The sequence below is a fragment of the Caretta caretta genome, chromosome 12 (assembly GCF_965140235.1).
Source record: "Caretta caretta isolate rCarCar2 chromosome 12, rCarCar1.hap1, whole genome shotgun sequence".
Classification (NCBI taxonomy): domain Eukaryota; kingdom Metazoa; phylum Chordata; order Testudines; family Cheloniidae; genus Caretta; species Caretta caretta.
The window spans coordinates 11,720,598-11,742,539 of record NC_134217.1 but is presented as its reverse complement, the minus strand read 5'-3'; the positions used below and the strand labels follow the sequence as shown (position 1 = coordinate 11,742,539).

Here is a 21,942-nt window from a genome sequence, read left to right as displayed (position 1 = left end):
TTTGCCTGATTCAAAAGGGAGCTGACTGATTTAATTAGCTTTGAAGTTGGAAAATGCCATGTAAATACTCAATATTATTTCAGCACTCTGAGATGACTCATAGCCAAGACATGGTAAGGGGTGACCTTCCCCCTTCACTATGTGGGAAACTGGAAAGAACAAGCTATGCCACACTTATAATCATTGCAATTTAAATATTTAGGAAACAATATCTTCCTTTATTGGCTTTTGCTCTGCATTTGTTAAGCTGTGTGTACATGTAGTGCTAAAATGTCACAGGGCTAGTGTGGCCTACCAGAATGAACCTTGCAAGGGGAGTCATGAACTCCTGGGTTCCAACACTGACTCATTCTAAAACAGATAATCCCTTAGACCGTGAGCGCCTCTGCATAGGGACTGTGCAAATGTCCTAGCACATTGTGGGCACCGATGCAATTAAATAAAAATAATAATAGGGAGTTCATTATAGGATCAGGGCCTGATTCACTATACCCTCAATCTTGCAAACACTCAGGCTCATGCTTAACTCGCAGCACTTAAATATTTCTATTGACTTTGGTTGGACAGCTCATGTGCATAAGGTTAAACTCAGGAGTGTCTGTAGAAGTCTGGCCTTGTGCAAGGCACTCCACAGCTTGTCATCTATAAAATGGGGATAAAATGGACTGAACTCCACCAGGGGTACATCAAGGATAATTAGGTAAAATGCTTTGAACATGCTATGCTTTGAGCATGTGAAGTTATAAGTATTACATCAATTGTGCTACAACTTTGTCATCTGTTATGAAGTAAAAGCAAATCACAGTCCCAGCTCTGGAGCAGCCCCCTTAGTGGGCTGCCCTAGAACCATAGACCCCAGAAACCCTGAGGTCCCTGACTTTGAGCCAGCCTCGCAGGCCACTGAGCTGCCAAGAAAGTGGCCTGGGTTATGTTGTACCACTGCCTGGGTTACATCAGAGCTTCACTGAAACTGAACGATCTCCACAAAACATTTCCACTTAGACAAATCAGCAAATTCAGACAAAAATGTTTTGTCTGAATTTTTCTAATGAAAGCTAATATTTATATTGTCCCCCTTTATGCTGTGGGGGGAGCGGGATGGATTTTGGTATAGGACATTCACCATTTGTTACTGTAACTTACACTTGGGCTAATACCAGAAAATTGTAACCTCACATTGGGGCCCCGATAAAATGTGTCCCAATTCCAAACCTGGACTGACAAAGTTTTGCAAAAGGTAAAACACTATGGCTTTTCCCAGTGTTTGGGAATAGTGAAAGGCCAAAACTGGAAGCGGAAAGATGGGTAAATGCAGGGTAAACGCATTACTTTAGTAGACATTACCTTCAGATTATGTGGTGGATATCACGGTCAGGAGTGGCTCACAACTGTGAGTGCCTACCTCCAGGCAGACACCCCAAGCTCGTGGCTTGTTCTATAATTAGATTTCACCAAGCCAGTAACAAATGTGAACTCCTTGATCACTAGAACAGTCTTTTCCATAGAATCCCAGGCAGTCCCCTTCGATTCTCCAGTCTATCTTGCCCCCCAAACAAACTGGACGTTATGATAAAATGATTAGTTACACCAAAAATCACATCAGTTAGGTTGCTTCTAGTCCCAAGAGACCAGTCACTTACCCCAGATAAATTGGCACTCTAGATCTTACACCAAAGACAATGCTGGCAGGCAATTCTATAGTAAATAGTTTATATAGTTTAGTAAACTATATATAAATATAAATATATATACTAAATATAGTTTAGTAAACTACCTAAATGTTTATTAGTTAAGAAAAGGAAATGAGAGTTATTGAGAGATTAAAGCAGGTAACCTATATGTACAGGTGAATCACAGCCTAAAATTCTAAATGGTGGCAGTGATGTAATAAACCCAGTTTCCCAAAAGTCTTTTCAGAGTACCCAGATTGTCTCTGGGGATCTGCGCTTTGCATATAGTTCACTTCCCTGTAAGAGTCCAAACAATCCAGAGATGCAGGATCCTTCCTTGAATCCATACTTATAGCTCGCAGAAAACAAGCTGACAGTGTCACTACCCTCATGGGATTTTCCTTTAATGATGGAGAGTGAGGAATGCAGTTTGAGTTTTTAACCTTCACTCCACACACACAATGACCACTTGCCTTGGAGTTCACATTTTTCTATTAAAGTTCTTCATTTGCATTCCACAAGGCTTCTTTCTCACTGGATGGGTGATTAATTTACATTTACAAAATGTAAATGTTTGCTACTACATTGCAACAGGATATAGATGAATGAAAACAATACAAGTAACATCCCATTAGTTTTCATGACATTAAAACACCAAATACACTCTTGTACATTTAACAATCATCACTTTGCTCTATACTAATACACAAATGAATTGGCCTGGGGTTTCAACCTGAGTTGTCACTTACTCTGCCAGTGTCACAGTGGGCATATCATGCAGTTGTCCTTTAATTGCAATGTATTTGCTGGTCTGCTAAAAATCATCCCTTGATCCATTTTTTTTCTTTAAGTTATTTCACCACACACACAAATCATACAAAACAAAATCATCACGTTGACACTCTGCTCTCTTAGTACATGGTATTGGCTCAGATGACATCACAAAATTGATTTTCAGGAAGTTCAGACACAGTCTGCCTTACATTTTGCTCAGGTCCTGCTCTGTTTCTTTGGGTTAATCTAAATCTTTTTCCAAGATCCCATGATGTCTTCACAGAAATGTCTTAGCCCACCTGCATTAAGAACAAGTATGTTATACCTCTTGATTCTCTACCTACCTCATTCATACAAATGAAGACTAGGGAGACAGAAGAAAGGGTCTTGCTCCAGTAATAGTTTTCAAGAGTGGACATGTGTGGGAAAGGGAAACTCATACAAGCAGCTGGAACAATTGGGGGACTACTGTGAAATTCGTGAGGTCTTCTTACCCCCTCACTTTTTTTTTTTTTAAATTTATACACACACTCCTCTGAAGGAAAACCAGGAAGAACCCCTATATTATCCTACCATACTTCTCAAAGCCAAGGTCGCTATTCACCTATTAGCGCTCTGTCATGAATATTCATGTGACCCCCCATGTTATAGGGCCACCTCAAGCAGGTATTTGGGAAGAGCAATTGAAGTTTTGCTTACAGTGGTTGTCACCATGCAAAGCTGAAATGATTACATTAACAATTTTCAGACACTAAGCAGTCTTAATTCCCATTCACCACTCTCCCCACTATGATTCCCAAGCTGCCAGACAAAACTGTAGCCTGATTTCAGGAGCAAACAAATCTATATACTCCACTTGATGTGCAGAGATGGAAGAAAAGAGGTCCACATTTACTGCCATTATGAGGGGTGTTTTGAGAGAGACATGCTAGCCTCTGTTGGAAAAAGTCATTTTGTTGGAGCAACAACCTGGTCATAGGTCATAACTTAGGAGGTAGAGGAGTTTCTACTCCTAAAATATGCTCTTGGAAATCATTAAGTAATGTGGAAAAGTGACTTGGAATTAATATGATGATTCTTACCCCATCCACATGGGTTCCCCCACCCCTGTGTTATTCAAGTACTTATTACTCCAGAGTAAGTATAGGATACCAAACCTCAGAGGTTGAATCAAGGGTTTTAAAAGGATTGCCTCTAATCTAAAAGCAGGTTAGGCTAGGAGAGGGAGGAAATTCAAGGACATGTGTAGTATTACTGGGCCAGCTCTTCTTGTTGCTTAGAGATACTGGAATTGAACCTAGGGCTCTGTAGGAAGTATGTTGAAAGAGTGCCTAACATGGTTTGAATGCTGTTGCAATTTTAACTAAATGCATGAGATGGCTTTTAGAGGGCCTGGTTTTGCCAATATCCGTGCCAGGGCAAGTCTAGGGAGGGTTAGTTTTCTAAACCACTTCTTACATCAAGACCCAGTCTTTTCTCCTTTACACCTGCTTTACCCACTGTAGAGCATACACTACTCAAAGCACCACCCAAGTTTAGATCTACACTGCATGATTGCTAGCAAGGGGAACACAATTCCTCATCCTGCCTTTTCCATCTGAATTCCTGCACCCTCTGCTAAGGGCCAAATCCCCCCTCCCCCTCATACAAATGGGGCAGATACCAGATTGCAACTGAAAGTCAAGTTTTATTCAGATTCATAACAGCCAGCATGACAAGAAGCCATAGAAGTAACTAGTTCAGCTGCTCCCCCCCAGGGTGAGCTTGTCAAATAGGTACTCTCCCATGCCATTCTGGGGCACTCCCAGGCGCTTCAGGTTGGTGACATGGTCTCCCAGCTGCTTGATGGCCTTCACCTGCTCCTCCAGGTAGTCAGACTCCAGGAAGTCACAAAGCTGCAAGGTAAATGGACATTTAGTTTCAATCTCTCAGATCAGGAACAGATCTTGATGGTCATACATCATGATGTGTGCAGGTAACAAAGGACTGAATGCAAATATTTGAAATCCACTACCTTTAACTGGAAGAGTCCTGGGACTAGAAAGAATGGGTGTTCTTCTTTCAAGTTTCAGCCAGGAGAAAGATTATGGTGGAGCAGTCATTCAAGTGTAACATTTACCTACAGTCCAAATTCCCACCCACCCCTTAAATCTATAGCTACCCCCATGCATTTTGGGCTTTAGCCTAGAGAATGTTAGCTGGGAAAGAGCTTCATACTGGTGATGGTTTTTTACTTCATCCAGCAACATTCTATACTGTATGGCTAGAAATAGCCAATAGCTGATGCCATTCACCACAGGTTAAGGTCTTGTTAGCAGGCACAAGGAATACAGAGACATCTAGACATCTCAGTTCTGACAGCATGTGTTTTGCTGACTCATTTCAATTCAATACTGCCCTTTCTGCTGGTTTTATACTGCACTAAAGTTTAAATGTTCACACTCTAGTCTAAGTTGCTTCATTTAGTTAGCAGTAACGCTCTTCCAGGAAGGCGCCCCCCCCCCCCCAATCATTCCCTTTCTCACCCTCTCTCTTAGGTCCAGAGATTCCTATGGCCCCAGTTAATCCACTGGGGAACAAGTATAGCCCTATCAGAACATTTGGCAATAGGAGGACCTTGACCCATGATAGCTTGTGGTCATTAGGATTTCCCTGCCCAGTTCAGAAGTGCCTCCTTTCAAGGCTCATCTTAGCTGAGCCAAGTACAGAGAGCGTGTGCTGCTATATAAAGCAGTGGCATGAACTAGGCCAGGGGTGGCCAACCTGAACCTGAGAAGGAGACAGAATTTATCAATGTACATCGCCAAAGAGCCACAGTAATAGGTCAGCAACCCCCCTATCAGATCCCCCATCCTGCTCCCAGCACCTCCCACCCACCAGCAGCCCCACACCTCCCCCTCAGCTGTTTTGTAGCATTCAGAAGGCTCTGGGGAGGAGCCAGGGCATGGCAAGCTCAAGGGAGGGGGCAGAAAGAAGTGGAGTAGTGGCAGGACCTGGGGCAGAGCCAGGGGTTGAGTAGTGAGCACCCCCGGGGGCATTGGAAAGTTGGCACCTGTAGCTCCAGCCCTGGTGTCGGTGCCTATATAAGGAGCTGCATATTAACTTCTGAAGAGCCGCATGCAGCTCTAGAGCCACAGGTTAGCCACCCCTGAACTAGGCCCTCCTTAGAAGGGGTTGCTTTAGCTGATCAGTTCATACCTCAGTGAATTGCTCCCCAGCAACCTCTCACCTAAAGCACATGTCCAACTCCCAAACACTTCTTTTGTCACTCCTTTTTCAGAGTCAAAGAGCTTTGAAGGAGTTAGAGTATAAGAGAGGGATGCTGTCTAGGTTCCCATGCTATTGGTTCTTCCCCCCCCCCCATTTGAAGCAAGTGGGGAAAGCCAAGACAAATACAGTTATGTTTTTTCTGAAGGTTTGACAACTTAAAAAGTGTTAACAAAAAACCTAACCACCCTGTTTTTCCATCGGGAAGATTTGTTGGTCAGAGTTCCCAGCTGAGAGAGGCAGCTTCCTTAAAAGACATGAGTGGACAAGGCACAGAAGTGGGAAGTAGTATACAGCAGTGGCTTCTAGATTTCTGATTCATGTACAATCTCAAAATATTGTAGTAAAGTGAATGGATGCAACATCAAGCTCACGTGACCCCAGTGGTCTACCAACCACAGTTTGGGAACGTTTGCACTCTAGCTCTGGTGCCTCAGAACATTTCTTCCTTTTTACGAAAGGATTGGCCTACTGGCCAATCACCAAGAAATTCTTCCCATGCAGTTGCCAACTTATTCCCTTTCTTCCTACTACCTTATACTCACATGGGGGTCATTCTTCTCTGTGGCCAGCTTATGCAGGTCAAGCAGGGCCTGGTTCACGGTCTTCTCCAGCTGCAAGGCACATTGCAGAGCCTCCAGGCTGTTCCCCCACTCATCCCGCTCTGGCTTCTGTTCAGCGTTGACCAAGAAACCAAGCAACATTCAGTCCAAACCAACTTCACCACTCACTGAAGGTACATGGTGACCCACTGCCTACTCACCCTGACACTTCTCCTTCCCCATGCCCTGGTATGCAAGGAAGTAGTACCCATTGAGTAGACCAAAAAGATGCTTCCTACAGAAATAGGAACTAGAGCTTTAAGTAAGGGACGTTAATATACAAAAAAAGGTAAAGGACCAAGCAGGATACCAAGATTGTATAACTACATGCATCTGTATTAAGTAGATTTATGAGAGCTGTCCACGTTATACCTTTGGGGAAAGGATTAGCACATAGATAATTAATGTTGTCTAAGAAATGACAACCCCAGCCTCTGATGCCTCTAGTTGTTTTCCCCTCCCATCCCCAACCCAAATCCATAGGGCTCATTAGTATTTGTGAATTTTTTGGAAGGAAGCCCGTATTATATAGTTTCTCACCTTGATATCCTGTAGGACAATGCGTCCCCCTCGCTTGTTCTGGTAGGTCAGAAATTTCTCTGCATGCTCCCTCTCCTCATGGGACTGCTCCTTCAGGAACTGGGCCATGTGCCTCAGGGCCACATCATCACGGTCAAAGTAGAAAGACTAGGGAGAAAAAACAAACCATTAGTGACAACAGTATTTTTAAAATATGGCTACACCAGACCCAATAGCAGGCAATTTAGGGATCTTGGATAGTGCTCAGACTGACACACACTCAGAGCAATGGAATTACACCAGTGCAATACACACCCCCTGAGATTAGAGCAACTCTGGAGAAGCCCTATTCTTACTACTGCCAGCCTGTAGGAAGAGCAACTTCCAACTACTATGTGTTTCATGTGGAGATCCTTGCCACTGAATCAGTTACCATCATATCTGACCTTCAGTTTGCAGCTCAGTACACTGCAAAGGAGAGACTGCCTGGAAGAGATGCATGTAGAACCTTCATAAATACAAACCTATGGTGTTTTTTTTCTGAATAGGGGAGAATTTCTGTAGCAGCAGCCATCATCCAGAGACTGGAAGTCTCTAGAGGAAAAGGAACACAATCCCTTTTGAAATATAGCTGCAGCTTACATCAGCATTTCATTGCTTTGAAAGAATAAGAGTAGGCCATTCAGCAGAAGCACTCAGTGTTTTCCAGACTAGGAAAACAAATTCTACAGACATTACACCTGAGCAAGAAAGCTCTCCAGCAATGCCCGTTTGCAACCATAGGCCACACTTACCTTCAAACGGAGAACAGCAGGAGAAATAGAAGCACTTACCATGGAGAGGTAAACATAGCTGGCATACAACTCCAAGTTCACCATGCGATTAACAGCAGCCTCACAGTCCAGGTGGAAGTTCTGGCACACCTGAGACTCCATCTTTGCCAGTCCAACAAAAGCTTAGATAAGAATGACACACAGTTCTACACAAGCTCTGTGAAAACAGAACCTCCACCCACAAAAAAGAGAGGAACTAGTCCCCTGCCCAGCACAGCTGCTCTTAATAATGGTCAGAAAGGCTGTAGGCATGATTGGCAGCTGCTGTTGGCCAGTGGAAATTCCCTTCTCCAGCAAGGAGCTAGTTAACATTGTGGGCGTGGCTATAGCAGCATTTCCACTAGGGAGAGGTTCATTTAGCAACATTTCGTCTCTTGCTCTGAGCCCAGCTAAAGGAGCTGGGGTTTGTAGATATTCTCCAAACAGTGAGGTCGCTCCCTGGTTCCTTTGTGTCGGATAACTGAGGCATTAGCTCTGAGGTGGAGAAAACAGCCAATAAGTCAGATTTCCCCACCAAGAACTGCTCTGAAGAGATGAAAGTTTCATCAGGAGTCTGGGGCAATGATGCCTATTGTGCACGAGTTAATGTTTTTTTTAATTCTGCACTTGGGTGTGAGAGGCTTGGCATGAAACATGTGACTTTTATGCATCTGTCAGTCCCTTCTCTGTGTAATCAGACTTCTCTTTTGGATCCCAAGTGTAGCCCAGCACTGCAGTATGGACATGTGGGAGTCACAAGGAGAGTGGGAAACACAGGACACAGAGAGGTTGCTGGGACAGGAACACCCGCTTGATGGCAGGAGATATTTCACACTATTGCCTTTGCAGACACCAGAATTAGGGAAGCGACCGATGATTGAGGTTCCACCAGGAATTGTCATGGCATACACGTTTGCAGGGGCGTGAGATGGGCAGCTCATGTGGCTCAATAGAAGCAGCAGGTGAGGTCACTTCTGTGATTTAGTATCTGAAAGAAAAAAAATTTTGGCTTCTGTACCTCTGTGACAAACACCCCTGCTGTCATGAAAAGAAGATGTAGGGGGTCCAAGAAAAGGCGGCATGGCATTCTTTTTCTGCCTTTTATTGAAGACTTATTTAAATTGATACCCATTGAAAATATTAACCAAACTCTGTCCCTCAGGCACCTCACTTCTGTCTAAAAGAGCTGGGCTCAGCTGGAACGTCCTGGCTTTTGGCCTCTGGCTGCTGCAGAATACAAATAATAGTTGATAAAGAAACTCTTTCAAGCAATTGTCTTGAAGTGAGGAAAAAAGATGGGCTAGTTTGCCCCTTATTTCTCCTGGGGCAGTTTGCTTCTTCTCCACCCCTACCCTCCCTTTGGTTTAGTCCCTTTTAGTGTCACTGGATTACAAGATGTGCCCCCCACCTCCCCTGCTACAGCTAGTGAAACCATTCAAGTGTTGTCCATGAGGTGCCAGTGAAGAGAGACATAAGCCTTGGTACTAGGGGCACTTCTCTGCAGAAGTCATGACAGAGGGAAAAGTCCTTTTTAAAAGAGCAGGGCTGTGTCCAGCTTGGGCCATATTACATTCCATGCCTCTTAAGTTCTCCCTACTTTGTCCCTTGTCACAATTATACAGCCTCTAGCCTGTCTTCAAAACTGACAGCTAGTGCTGCTGATGGGTGCCTGTTGGCTTTCACCTGCTGGAGAGCAGCATTTTAGTAGATTCATAGATATTAAGGTCAGAAGGGACCATCATGATCATCTAGTCTGACCTCCTGCACAACGCAGGCCACAGAATCTCATCCCTCCCCTCCTGCAATAAACTTCTCACCTATGTCTGAGCTACTGAAGTCCTCAAATCATGGTTTAAAGACTTCAAGGTGCAGAGAATCCTCCAGCAAGTGACTCATGCTACAGAGGAAGTCAAAAAACTCGCAGGGCCTCTTCCAATCTGCCCTGGAGGAAAATTCCTTCCTGCCCCCAAATATGGTGATCAGCTTGGCACTTCTCCATAGCATGGGGAAGACCTTTAGACTTTCACTGGCTGAATGGGGCTATCTAACCATTAATGCTCTTGCCCTACTAAATAGGACAAATCAAACAATTGGCAAGGGCCAAATATTCTCTCCTCCCAGAATAAAATTAAAAGTGAAAACTTAACTATCTTGGGACAGAACTTCAGGAGAACTGCATGGAATTACATCTGCTGCATACCTGCCCTTTTTTGTTTGTTTACTGTTTAGGGGTAAGACTCTCCACTGCCTGTGACCTGTAGTACCACAGTCCCCATGGCATCCCGTAGCTGCTTCTTATTTCTCCCACCCCTCTTGCTACTAGAGCCGGCAAAAGATAACTAGGCACAAAGTTGTGGGACACTGGGCACATCCAAACACGAGCAAATAAGTGAACCCAACTCCCCCATGTTTAGCAATATGAAAGTAAGTCACATTAACTTGACTCAGCCCACAGCAGGCTCCCTCAGTCATTTAATGAATAACATGCCATAAAATGAGCTATTGGTTACACTAACTCTACATTTGTTTACCCCTACTCCCCCCACAGGGCAGGTTTCCACAACATTGTCTAACACTGGGCGGGGATGAATGGCAGGAAAGTTTACTGCCTTCTTGACTCCTGGGGAGAGTGAAGGTTGTCATGGGGTGGATTTTCCTATTCCCCTGAGAAAGAACAAACAGCCATGCAGTGTCCTTCTCCTGGCCTTTCTGGACAGCCTCTTAGCTCTAGAGAGCTGCTACTCCAGTTGGCACATATCAATAGGGAAGGAGAGCTCTTTAGCAAAAGGTTCAGGCTGGAAGAGGGACTTACTCCCCCCATGAAGGGTCATCTAGGGGGGGTGAAGTCATTGACCAGCTCCCTTCATGCAATATGAGGTTATTTAAGAGACCTTCTAAAGAGGGGAAGTAGTGGGAGAAGAGTCCCATGGCACTACACAACCAGCAGGAGGCCCTCTCAGTGTGGTTTTAGACTAAAGTCAATGTTAGTACCGGCTTCAAGGAGAAATTTCTCCTATTTGATAAAAGCCAGCAAGGGAGACTAAGCCCAGCATAGTCCAACTGTTACTACATTAACCTAGGGTGTGAGAAGTCACAGTTCGAGGCCCAGCTCTGATTCAGGCAAAGCTGAGATTTTAACTGGGTTCCTCCCCCTGTCATTCCAGCTAAGAGCAGTAGCTACTGGGCTAGTGACATCTGTGGTAGGAGGTTGTCAGAGACACCATTGTACAGCAACATGGAATATAGAAGCTTTGGTAATCTCAAAATTGAGGCAGGAGAGCACATCACACCCTGCTCTTGCTATCAGAAGCAGTGGTAAGTAGGATTCTACTGCCATTGCCCCAAAATAGCAGTCATTCCTTCTGCACACAGAGTGTGCTGAAGAGGAATGGTCATCTTGACCACATAAAAGACACAGGATATTGGATGCATAGAATGTTTTATTGTCAGCACTTGACTCTAGGTTGCTAGACCTTGTCTATTTGGCTGTGAAGTGTAGAGGTCTGCATGGCACTCTCAGCTGGCAGTGTGCCGTTCAGCTTCTCTCCCCCAGGGTGAGCTTGTCAAACAGGTACTCTCCCATGCCATTCTGGGGCACTCCCAGGCGCTTCAGGTTGGTGACATGGTCTCCCAGCTGCTTGATGACCTTCACCTGCTCCTCCAGGTAGTCAGACTCCAGGAAGTCACAGAGCTGCAGCCAAGCAAGGGAAGGAAGAGGACTATTTATTCCAGTTCAATTATGTACCATTACATTTCAGTGCAGAGTTTTAGCTGCAAGTAAGAGTCGCAATGAGCTACGGATCAACCATCTCTCCCTGGCACACATCAGTAGGGTGTGAAACCACTACTTGTCAGGTTTATGTGAACTCCAAAATTGTTAATATTGCTTCTCACACCCTTGAGCAAGGAAGCTCTGTAGTCAAAGAATGGGAAGCATCATTGCCAGCATTACCAACAATCTAAGACATAGATGCAGTAAGACAGACTTGACAACTGTAACCATAAATCCCTCTCCCTGCCCAGATCTTCCAACTACTCCCCCCACCCCCCGTTCCAAGGAGAGGGAGACACAGAAGCCTGGAGGCAAAAAGAGTAGAGGGCTCTCCTGCAAGAGAAGGCCACCTCGGGGCAGATAAGAAGACTGAACACAGCATCTCCCCCATATCCCAGAAACAGGAGAGGAAGCCAAACTTCCCTAGAGGAACAAGTGCTCCCAAACATCTCCTCCAACTGCGTTGTATTTGTCTGCCATTATACTCACATGAGGGTCATTCTTCTCAGTAGCCAGCTTGTGTAGGTCCAGCAGGGCCTGGTTCAGAGTCTTCTCCAGCTGCAGGGCACACTGCAGGGCCTCCAGGCTGTTCCCCCACTCATCCCGCTCTGGCCTCTGTACAAACCCAAACAAAGCAATGCTAAGCTCACTTGTTGACTCCCACTGCAGCTAGGAGATAGTGTCTACTGCATGGAGAGTTGGCTTCCTTCATTTAAGAGGTGAAGTGTGGGCTGGAAAAAAAAATCTCACCTACACTTGTCTAATAGACAGTAGTAGTAGTAAGCATCAGAGATGTGATGCTGGTAAGCCAAGTGCCAACTCTAACCAAAGCCTAGTTGTCAGCTGAGACCTCAAAGTCACTGCTGGAAATCAGGCCAGTTCATTTGGGTATCAGTATAGATCAAAGAATGTAAACTTCATGAAAACTAGCAGTATATTACCTGCCTTGTTCTCACTTATATGTATCACGTTAGATGAACAGCAAACATTTACATGTTATACACCCCTGTAACTAAATAAAGAATCCTTTGTGGAATGCAAATGAAGAGTTTTCACAGGCAAGTACTAACTCTTGTGCATTTGAAGGCAAGTGATCGTTGTGTGGTATAATCAGATATCAAAGACTCTAAATGCATGCCTCTCCCAGCAAGAGCCCGTGTAGTGGTAATGATGCTATCAGCTTGTTTTCTGCTAGCAGCTACAGGTATGGACACAAGGGAAAAAACCTTTATCTCCTGGTTATCTGGAGTCTAACAGAGCAGAATAATTGAATGAGAGGACTGAGATCCCCAGAATTATTTCTAAGTAGCCCTGAGAGACTTTTGGAAAACTGGAGAATGATAACATCTGTTACCATTAGGAATTCTAGACTGGGACTCACCTGTACATGTTGAAAGGTTAAAGCAGATCAACCAAGAAGAGAAATTTAAAAATGTTACTATAGACTTGGCTACTTGTATTGTTTGGCGTGAGATCTAGGGTACAAGTCAACCCAGGTGAGTGATGGGTTTCTTGGGACTGGATGCCGAGATAGTGGGTGTAAGTGACCATTCACCAGTCCAGCTTGCCTAGATAGCAAGATAGTCCACTTGGATGCTCCAGTCTGTGACTCCATTATAGGCTACTGTAGTAGTCTGGGAGGTCACATTAAGTACTGGGCTGGTAAAATCTACTTCTAGACCACACCACCAGTTGGGAGGGGGGGGGGGTCTGCCCTGAGGCAGGCACTCATGGTTATTTGCCATTCCAGACAGGGTGACAAGATGCAGGGACTATAAAGCAAGACAGAACAGCAAGTGCCCTTAGTGGTCACCTTGATATCCTGCAGGACAACGCTCCCACCTCGCTTGTTTTGATAAGTCAGGAACTTCTCTGCATGTTCCTTCTGCTCATGAGACTGTACCTTCAAGAACTGGGCCATGTGCCTCAAGGCCACATCATCCCGTTCAAAGTAGTAGGACTAGAGATAGAAGAGAACAGCAAAAGCAATGCATCAGATGTTTACTACAGGTAAATATCAAAAAGCTACTTAAACCCCCATATGTGGGCACAAGCCTGCTTGTCTCCTTCATCCTTTAGCCAGGTAAAATGCAATTATCTCTGCCTAACTAACTGCAATACAAGGGAAGTCAAAGCTTCTAGATTACTCTTTGTGCAATCTGAAGTAGTGCTCACAATCAGTCTCCCCCTTCCCCACAGGGGCACATTCCAAGACACTCCTCCCTCAGTACAACAACACCTGCCCATTACAACTACAACTGTGTTTGTCCCAACACACCACCAAAATACTACTCATTTCCTCACTAGCACAGAGATGTCACCACCAAGATCACACACAGTATTTGTTCCATATTTTCACTCTCATTAGCTAGGAGAGGAAAGGAACACCCAGAACTAGCATACTCACCATAGACAGATAGACATAGCTAGCATAGAGCTCCAGGTTCACCAGGCGGTTCACAGCAGCCTCACACTCAGCATGGAAGTTCTGACACACCTGGGATTCCATTTCAAGACCTAGAGAATACAGTTGTAACAGCTAAGGAAAAAAATCTGAAAGCACCTAAGCTAAGAGGAATACACACCCCCAAAGGCAAGCAGAACTTGCACTTGAAGACAGGTGGCATTAATACTGTTCAGAGTAGGGAATGCTTGTGATGGGCAGCTGATGCTGACCAATGGAAATTCCCTTCCTCAGCAAGGCACCAGTCAGCATTGTAGGTGGGACTGTCATAATGTTCACAGCTGAGAGGCTGGCTCATCAAGATAACATTATCTGTTGTAATTACAGCCACAGTAGGAGGAGGGTGGGGGTTATGGACTCTCCTTGAACAAGTTACTTAGCTGATTGTTTTATTTGCTCACTTCCTTGGCATTTCCTAGCCTTGGGTAACTAGCTGTAAATTTAGAACCATGTAGGAAACTAATAGTTTTACTGTCATGCTGTTTACTTAGACACTATGGAATAAGTTTTCAAAAGCACCCAAGTCCCACCTCCAAGAGTGACTGAGGCACTCAAAAGTGTGAGAATCACTGAAAAGCACTGGGACATGAGCTCCTAAGTCACTTTCCAAAATGGCACTTAAGTGCTTTTGAATATCTTATTCTGATGAGACATGCATTAGTGATTTAGGCACCGGTGTTTTGGCAACACAAATATCCCCCTCACAGCCATCTTGCCAAGCTCCCCAGACCTTTGCAAAAACACAGCTATTTTTGCCTGGTGCTAAAAAAGCTGCAATTCATCCTCTCTATCGCCCCGGGAAAGGGAACAGTTTCTGACTGAACTATGGAGCCCCTCCAACAGGAAACCTCTTTCTCTGCAAAAAGACAGGCCTGCTGGCCAGTGCAAACTGGTGCCCAAGTTATCACCAACAGGGCTGCCAGAGTTGCTTTTCCCCTGCAGTCACGACACAGAGGACTGAAAACTCTGTGGGGTCTGCTAGGAAGTGTCCCAAAGCAAATTCAGCAAGGAACCTTAAGAGCAGAGGCAACAAGACTGACAGAAAATTTGGTTAATTTTTCCTCAGGAGCATTCATTTTAGCTGCTGGAAGCATGAGTTGGCAGGGCAGGACTGTTGCCACATCCCTCATGTCAGACATAGGAGATAGGGATGCATCAAGAGATGCTTCTCCCTCGGTGGTCAGCTCCCCTCCACTCCTGAATGCTAAGAAACCAAGGACGATATGGTCCTGATGCCTACACACAAGCAGACAGAAGTACTAATAGTCCTTCCCCAGCAATCTAGCTTTAGACCTAGAGAAGGTCCCACCTCTTGTAACTTAATTTTTCAGTTACAAAATCCTGATTGGACAAAAGCAAGGGGTAGATATTGGGAAGATATCAATTTCCTTCATATTTGAATGGGACATTATTGAAACAATTCATTCTGAAGGTTCAAAACACATTGTTTCAGCTTTATCCTTTTCACTTTTTTAGGAAGCTTTAGTGTGAATGTAAACAAAAGAAAAGTTGCATAAAACAGTTTGATGAGTGCTTATTCTTTGACCCTTGTTTCACACAAATTGCAAGTTTTCATTCCCCTCCACACACACACACCCCGGTTCAGTGCCTGAGTGTATTGAACATTTTTCCAGAAGCTGTATTTAGTCACTTGTTTTTATTTTCACACAGCATCACAAAAATCAGCAACCTCAGTGCTCGTGGCTATATTGCTAGGGAGGATCATGCTAGTTCCAGAAAAAGACAGAGTGGTCTTTCAAGTTGCAGTGGGGGAGGTTTAGGTTGGATATTAGAAAAAACTTTTTCACTAGGAGGGTGGTGAAACACTGGAATGTGTTGCCTAGGGAGGTGGTGGAATCTCCTTCCTTAGAAGGTTTTAAGGTCAGGCTTGACAAAGCCCTGGCTGGGATGATTTAATTGGGGATGGATCCTGCTTTTGAGCAGGGGGTTGGACTAGATGACCTCCTGAGGTCCCTTCCAACCCTGATATTCTATGATTCTATGATGCAGTTGGTTAGCACCATCCAATGTCCTAGAAGGCACTGGTGTTGAGGGTACAGCATTGAGCAGAAAGTGGCTTCACAACAGTTCTGAAATCAGGGCATTAATAGATTTCCCTTCATTGATCTGTGACTCGTTCTAGTTACGTCACCAGATTTTCCCTTCCCAGTGGAAGCTGAGCAATAAGAATTGTAAGCCAAGGTCCCCCTGCCAGGGGGTGCACTATCTCCAGTCACTTCTCTAAGCCAGCTCTTTGGTTTCCCCCCCACCTCTTCCATGTGTCAGATAGCAATACTACTCATTAGCACACTCCTCTTACCCCCAGCTTCTACACAGCTGAATGTGGGACTGGATGGAAGTTCTGTCCTTCAACCCACAAAGTGACATTGTAGAGCCTTTAGCCCTAGACCTGGCATAAAGGATATCACACTAGGCGTGAGTTAGTGTAGTTGGTCGATTTCCTACAATACCCAGAAAGAAATTACATTAGACATAATACAACCGCCGAGCCCTCCCCCAGGAGAGCACACATGGGATGTATATCTAGGCTAAGCCTTTCCAATAGCAGCCTTCCTCAACCTCCACCATGTTCCCTGTGATTCCCATCCCACACCCCCCAGAAAGAAAGACACCTTAGAGATTTCAACAGGTTAATACATTTTATTCTCAGCACTTGGATGACCATCAACCCAGCTTTACTATGCTAGTAAAGGAGAGTCTCCCATGTGCATTGTTCAGCTACTCTCCCTCAGTAGGATCCTACTGCCATGGCCCAGAATAACAGTCATCTCATCTGCACAGAGCGTGCAGAAGAGGAATTGTCATCTTGACCAAATCAAAGATACAGGATACTGGATGCATAGAACGTTTTATTGTTAGCACTTGGCCCTAGGTTGCTACACCTTGTCTGTGAAGGCCTAAAGGTGAGCTTGTCAAACAGGTACTCTCCCATGCCATTCTGGGGCACTCCCAGGTGCTTCAGGTTGGTGAGGTGGTCTCCCAGCTGCTTGATAGCCTTTACCTGCTCCTCCAGATAGTCACACAGCTGCAGCCAGAAAAGGAAAGAAAGGTTAGAAGATGGGTTTGTTCCATCTAGGATAGGCACCATTGCATTTCAGTACACATAACCTACAATGGTGAGCTATGCTGTCATGCTAAGTTATGGGATCTTTGTCCCTCTGTCCTCCTAGAGGAAAACGCTCAGGCTTTTGCATGTTGGCACTTGTATGTTTGAGCTAACTAGTATCATTAGTGAACATCCCTTCTCACAACCACAGTTGAGAACAAAGTTCTCTAGTTTGAAGGCTGTTCACCGAGGCAAGGAGATAGTAAGCAACTTGTCCACATTCCCAAAGAAGTCAGACACAGCTGCCGTAGAAGGGGCTTATTCTTAAGCATATCACCATCTTAGTTCCTCATCTCCCATTTCATGGTCTCCAGACACCATAGAGAATTCTGCTGCAGCAAAGCAACTGGAAGGAAGATGTTTAGCCAAAATAGTATAAGACAAGACAGAACTGATTCTCAACTACAGAAGAGGAAGAGGACTGGAAAGCCCCCGATGGACTGTAGAAGACAAGAAAACACATCCTAAGTTGGTTTACATTCAGCACAGAAGAACTTTTCAAAGACCCAAAATTCCACACAGGATGGAAATGCCCTTTCCTGGCCAGCTCCAATTATTGCTTTTACAAGATAAGCTTAACCAAGTCTTAGCAAAGATGAAATTTCTACTACCAACTGTAAAGAACTTGCAGGAGGCCAGAACCTCAGCTGGTGTGAACTAGCATAGCTTCAGAGTTATATATCTGCCAGTTGCTGAAGATACATACAACAGCTCAGGAGGAGGAATTAAGATGTCTTCAGGAACAAATGGGTGAAGTTATATACACATTAGTCATTGTCATCGTCAGGTGACAATACAAGTAGTATTGTAACCCTCTAATGTCAAGCAACCACAATTGGAAGCCCTGCATGATCTCCATTTCACTCCTTCCTGCAAGTCACAATTTTCTTCTCTAATATAATAAGAGACACTGGGTCACCTTTTCCATTATCCCTATGCAGAAACAGCCACTCATCCCTCCCCCCCCCCCGCCCATTTTCCTCCCTGTGGAGGTGAAAATGCTTCAGTGCACCTGTGCAAGAAACACATATTGGGGTCACCCACTACTGATTTTGTTCAAATGCCTCCACATATATTCCAGCCCTAGTTGGAGGAAGGGAAGGAGAGTTGAAGTAGTTCAGCAACAGGAGAATCCCCTGTAGTTAGTTCTGGGTAGAGGCCGAAGGGTTTGTCATCAGTGAGAAACGCTCCATTTGGAGGATAACTAATTTGTCAGCCCCTCTCTCAACATAATTAGAAAATTATTTGGAAGAGAAGTGGTCACATGAGCTGGAGGGAGGTAAGAATAGAAGGAAGAAATAAGAATAGAGCCTTAGAACAGGAGGTCCAGATCACTCTTAACTTTACCCAGATGTCTAGCTTTGGGCCCTCTGAAGTTGAGTTTCAGGTAGAAGATTTGAAATGTGTTGAGGAATGTGTTGCTAGCAGAGGAAAGGCTTCTCTCCCTGGTGCACAGACCCTGGGAATTACTGTATGTTGCCTCTACCCACTTCAAATGCCTTTTCTTAGCACCCAAAATAGCCAGTTCAGTCTACTAGATGAATCCTATCATTCTTTCCTGTTTGTTCCAGGACAGGTGGTCACCATGTGTCCAAAATCCCATTGCATACACTAAAAAAATCACACCACACAGATCCTAGATTAAGTTTTATTGTCAGCACTTAACCAATCAAAAGATGTATTGGTTAATGGGAAGGGTAATATATTCAATTGGACATTGCAGCTCCCAGTGCAGACTTCAGCTGCTGTGCCCCAGGGTGAGCTTGTCAAACAGGTACTCTCCCATGCCGTTCTGGGGTGCTCCCAGGCGCTTCAGGTTGGTGAGGTGGTCTCCCAGCTGCTTGATGGCCTTCACCTGCTCCTCCAGGTAGTCAGACTCCAGGAAGTCACAGAGCTGCAGAAAGTGACAACAGGAAGACTCATTCCAGCTCCTATGTGCTTAGTAGAGAGATGGCGGATTACTTGACATTTAGTCTCACAAATCTTAACTTACTAACTGTACATGCTATGTATGAGCTGGCCGAATGAGTGACCTGGAGGATCCTGGGACTAAGAAGAAAGGTTGCTCTTTCTTAAGGTTTGAAGCATAAAAGTGTAACACCTCAATGGCGGTTTACATGGAATCAGATCCCCTACATCCACCCCAAGTCATCATTAAACAATACATACAATGGAGAAGTATTACAGGATTTCATACTGGTGATAGTCTTTGCATTCAACCAGGAACATTCTGTACAACGTAGGCAGGAAATATCCTAGAGTGTGTCACTCATTTATTGCATGGCAGGAGGTTAAGATCACTGTAAAGGACATGGGTACAGACATTACACTATTTCTAAATAAATGTTTTGCTACCTCCCATTTTAGTTCTCCATGCTCACCTTTCTGCCGGTTTTATACTGCATTGACTTGTACATGTTTGCCCCCTCAGTTTAGGGCTTTCCATTTAGCTAGCCATTGCCTTTTTCAGGAGGGCTCCCCTCCTGTTATTCCTTTCCAGCTAGGTCCAGGAACTCCTTGGGCCACTTTCACTCTAATGAGGAACAACTGTGACGATGAGAGAATGTTTTGCAGTAGCTAGAGCCTATCCATGAGAATTGCTGGCCATTGATATTTTGCTACTTAATTCAGAAAGCATTTATTTCAGGGCTCAGACTGAGTGTAGTAAAGAGGCGGAAAACACTGCTACATATAGTGGCATGAACTAGGCCCTCACTTAGGGGCTAAAGCCACCCTTTCAATCTGCTACAGGTATAACCCCATATTAATTCCCACCCCAATTAGTGCCCCTCTGTGGTCTCAAAGGAGGGAGGGAAAATAGCTTCTGGAGAGCTGGAAGCTATTTTAGAAGTTGGAGTGGAAAGTGAAGGAAGAAAACTAGGGAACTTAAACACTTCATTCTGTCACACTGTGTGGCCAGAAAGGGAGAGAAGACAAAAAAAAAAATGTTTGAAATAAAGTGGTTCAGAAGGTAAAAAGATAGTTTTGAAGTTGTCAAATCTTAACAGTTGTAACTTTCCTGGAAAAAAAAAAGTGTCCCTTTACCAAAGCCCTGTTTTCCCCCCAAACCAGGAAGATATTTTTGATCTGAGTTTCCATTAACTTCCATTCTGAACTTTGCTGACTGCAGCCCCCGTTTCTCCTGCCAACTTATACTCACATGAGGATCATTCTGCTCTGTAGCCACCTTGTGCAGGTCCAGCAGGGCATGGTTCAAGGTCTTCTCCAGCTGCAGAGCATGCTGCAGGACCTCCAGGCTGTTCCCCCACTTGTCCCGCTCTGGCTTCTGTTAAATAGCCACCAAGAAGGTTAGTCACAACCCATACCTGCTCTAGCTCTGAGAACTTTTAGGCCCTAGTGAGGAAATCTGCCCTGCTGCTCTTCTTTTCTCTAGTATTGTTATGGCCAGTATGCCAATAGTCCCTTTGCAACGTAGGTCATTATTCCCTTTGCTACTAGAAGTCAACACCAATACTGCAACTCTGAAAGAGGCACATTTTATGTGATTTCAAGACATTTACAGCTAATTGAGCTCACCCACTAGGACAGGTTAGTACTAAGCAGCAGCTCTCCAAGCTTATTCCCTCACTATACCTCTCATGCCTGTGGCTAGATAGAAGAGGGATCACAAGCCCATTCTAGTCCCCAGTCCATAGGTTACACCCTGCATAGTAAACAGGTAGAGCTCATCACCGACCTGACTTGATAGAGTGTATCCATCTATGGGAAGTTGTTACACAAAGCAGAAGTGTATGGTGCCAAGCAGAATTTGAACCTTTTCCCCACAGTACAGGAGCTTTGAGTTCAGTAGTCCCTCCCCAGGGCATCTTATAGATCAGAGACTACACTGAAGAGATCGTGTTCCCCACCCCCTCACCTCTACATCCTGCAGGACAATGCGTCCCCCTCGCTTGTTCTGGTATTGCAGGAACTTCTCTGCATGCTCCTTATGCTCATAGGACTGCTCCATCAGGAACTGAGCAATGTGCCTCAGGGCCACATCATCACGGTCAAAGTAGCAAGACTGGGAAGAAGTACAAGATTGATACACCCAGCCAGGCAGTGAGATATTAAAGATCTTTGCTAGTGTAGAACTCAGTCCACAGAGTCCTTAAATGCCACATACATGTGTAATCCAATAGCAATAGTATAGAGTTAGCAGAGTTTTAGTCCCACCTCTGAAGCATTCTCTATTGTACTCTCAGATTTCCCCAGGGCTCTTGTTCAACTCCATCTCTGCCAAAGCAACCAGGTGAGTTACTACAATCTCTGAGTAAGCATTTATAATTCTATTATCAAAAAGCCTCAGCTACCTCAAAAAAGTTTCACAGGACTTTGTTGTAGTATTTGGAGTAACAGTTGAAGCAGAAAACAGAAAAAAAGTTCTTAAGAAAGCCTCTGACTCACCATGGACATGAAGACATAGCTAGCACGCAGCTCCAAATTCACAATGCAGTTGATAGCAGCCTCACCCTCCCGGTGGAAGTTCTGGCGTACCTGAGACTCCATCACAGCACTTCACAAAAGAAAGGCTAACAAAAGCTGAACGCTCACCAAGCCCTGCCCCCACCCTACTGAAATAACCCACCCCAGAGAAGACATAGAAAGTGTTCACCTCACAGCTGGTTTTAATACTGTCTGGAGCATGGTGTGGGTGTGAAGGGTAGCTTCTGCCACCCAATGGAAATCCCTTCCCCATCAAGGACCCAATCAGCACAGCGTGACTCGGCAATTGGGCACCTGCTGCTCTGAAACAATGTAGAGTTGCTGAGCTTTGTGGCTGTTTTCCTCCACTAGCATGGTCAGATCCCTCCCTCCCTGGTGTTTTTGTTTCCACTGACCAGGAGATTTGAGCTACTGTGGAGAAAGCAGCAAACAAGTGTGATTCCCCTCAAGCCCCTGCTCTGAAGAGAAGCAGCTGGAATGAGGACTCTG

The 21,942-nt window shown here is 44.8% G+C and overlaps 3 protein-coding genes across 3 annotated transcripts; all 3 read right to left on the bottom strand.

Annotated features, from left to right (window-relative positions):
• Positions 1–4,183: 4,183 nt before the first annotated feature.
• On the bottom strand, positions 4,184–7,770 carry LOC125620607 (ferritin heavy chain A-like). The gene is made up of 4 exons (XM_048816528.2): positions 7,666–7,770; positions 6,854–7,000; positions 6,257–6,382; positions 4,184–4,339 (listed from the first exon to the last, which is right to left on the bottom strand). Exons 1-4 carry the CDS (start codon positions 7,765–7,767, stop codon positions 4,184–4,186), a joined length of 531 nt encoding a protein of 176 aa, XP_048672485.1. The 5' UTR covers positions 7,768–7,770.
• A 3,409-nt stretch (positions 7,771–11,179) lies between these two features.
• LOC125620601 (ferritin heavy chain A-like) lies at positions 11,180–13,925 on the bottom strand. The gene is made up of 4 exons (XM_048816521.2): positions 13,824–13,925; positions 13,230–13,376; positions 11,906–12,031; positions 11,180–11,335 (listed from the first exon to the last, which is right to left on the bottom strand). The coding sequence occupies exons 1-4, from the start codon at positions 13,923–13,925 to the stop codon at positions 11,180–11,182; spliced, it is 531 nt and encodes a 176-aa protein (XP_048672478.2).
• A 4,782-nt stretch (positions 13,926–18,707) lies between these two features.
• LOC125620608 (ferritin heavy chain A-like) lies at positions 18,708–21,564 on the bottom strand. The gene is made up of 4 exons (XM_048816529.2): positions 21,415–21,564; positions 20,885–21,031; positions 20,168–20,293; positions 18,708–18,901 (listed from the first exon to the last, which is right to left on the bottom strand). The coding sequence occupies exons 1-4, from the start codon at positions 21,514–21,516 to the stop codon at positions 18,746–18,748; spliced, it is 531 nt and encodes a 176-aa protein (XP_048672486.1). The 5' UTR covers positions 21,517–21,564; the 3' UTR covers positions 18,708–18,745.
• Between the last annotated feature and the right edge of the window lie 378 nt (positions 21,565–21,942).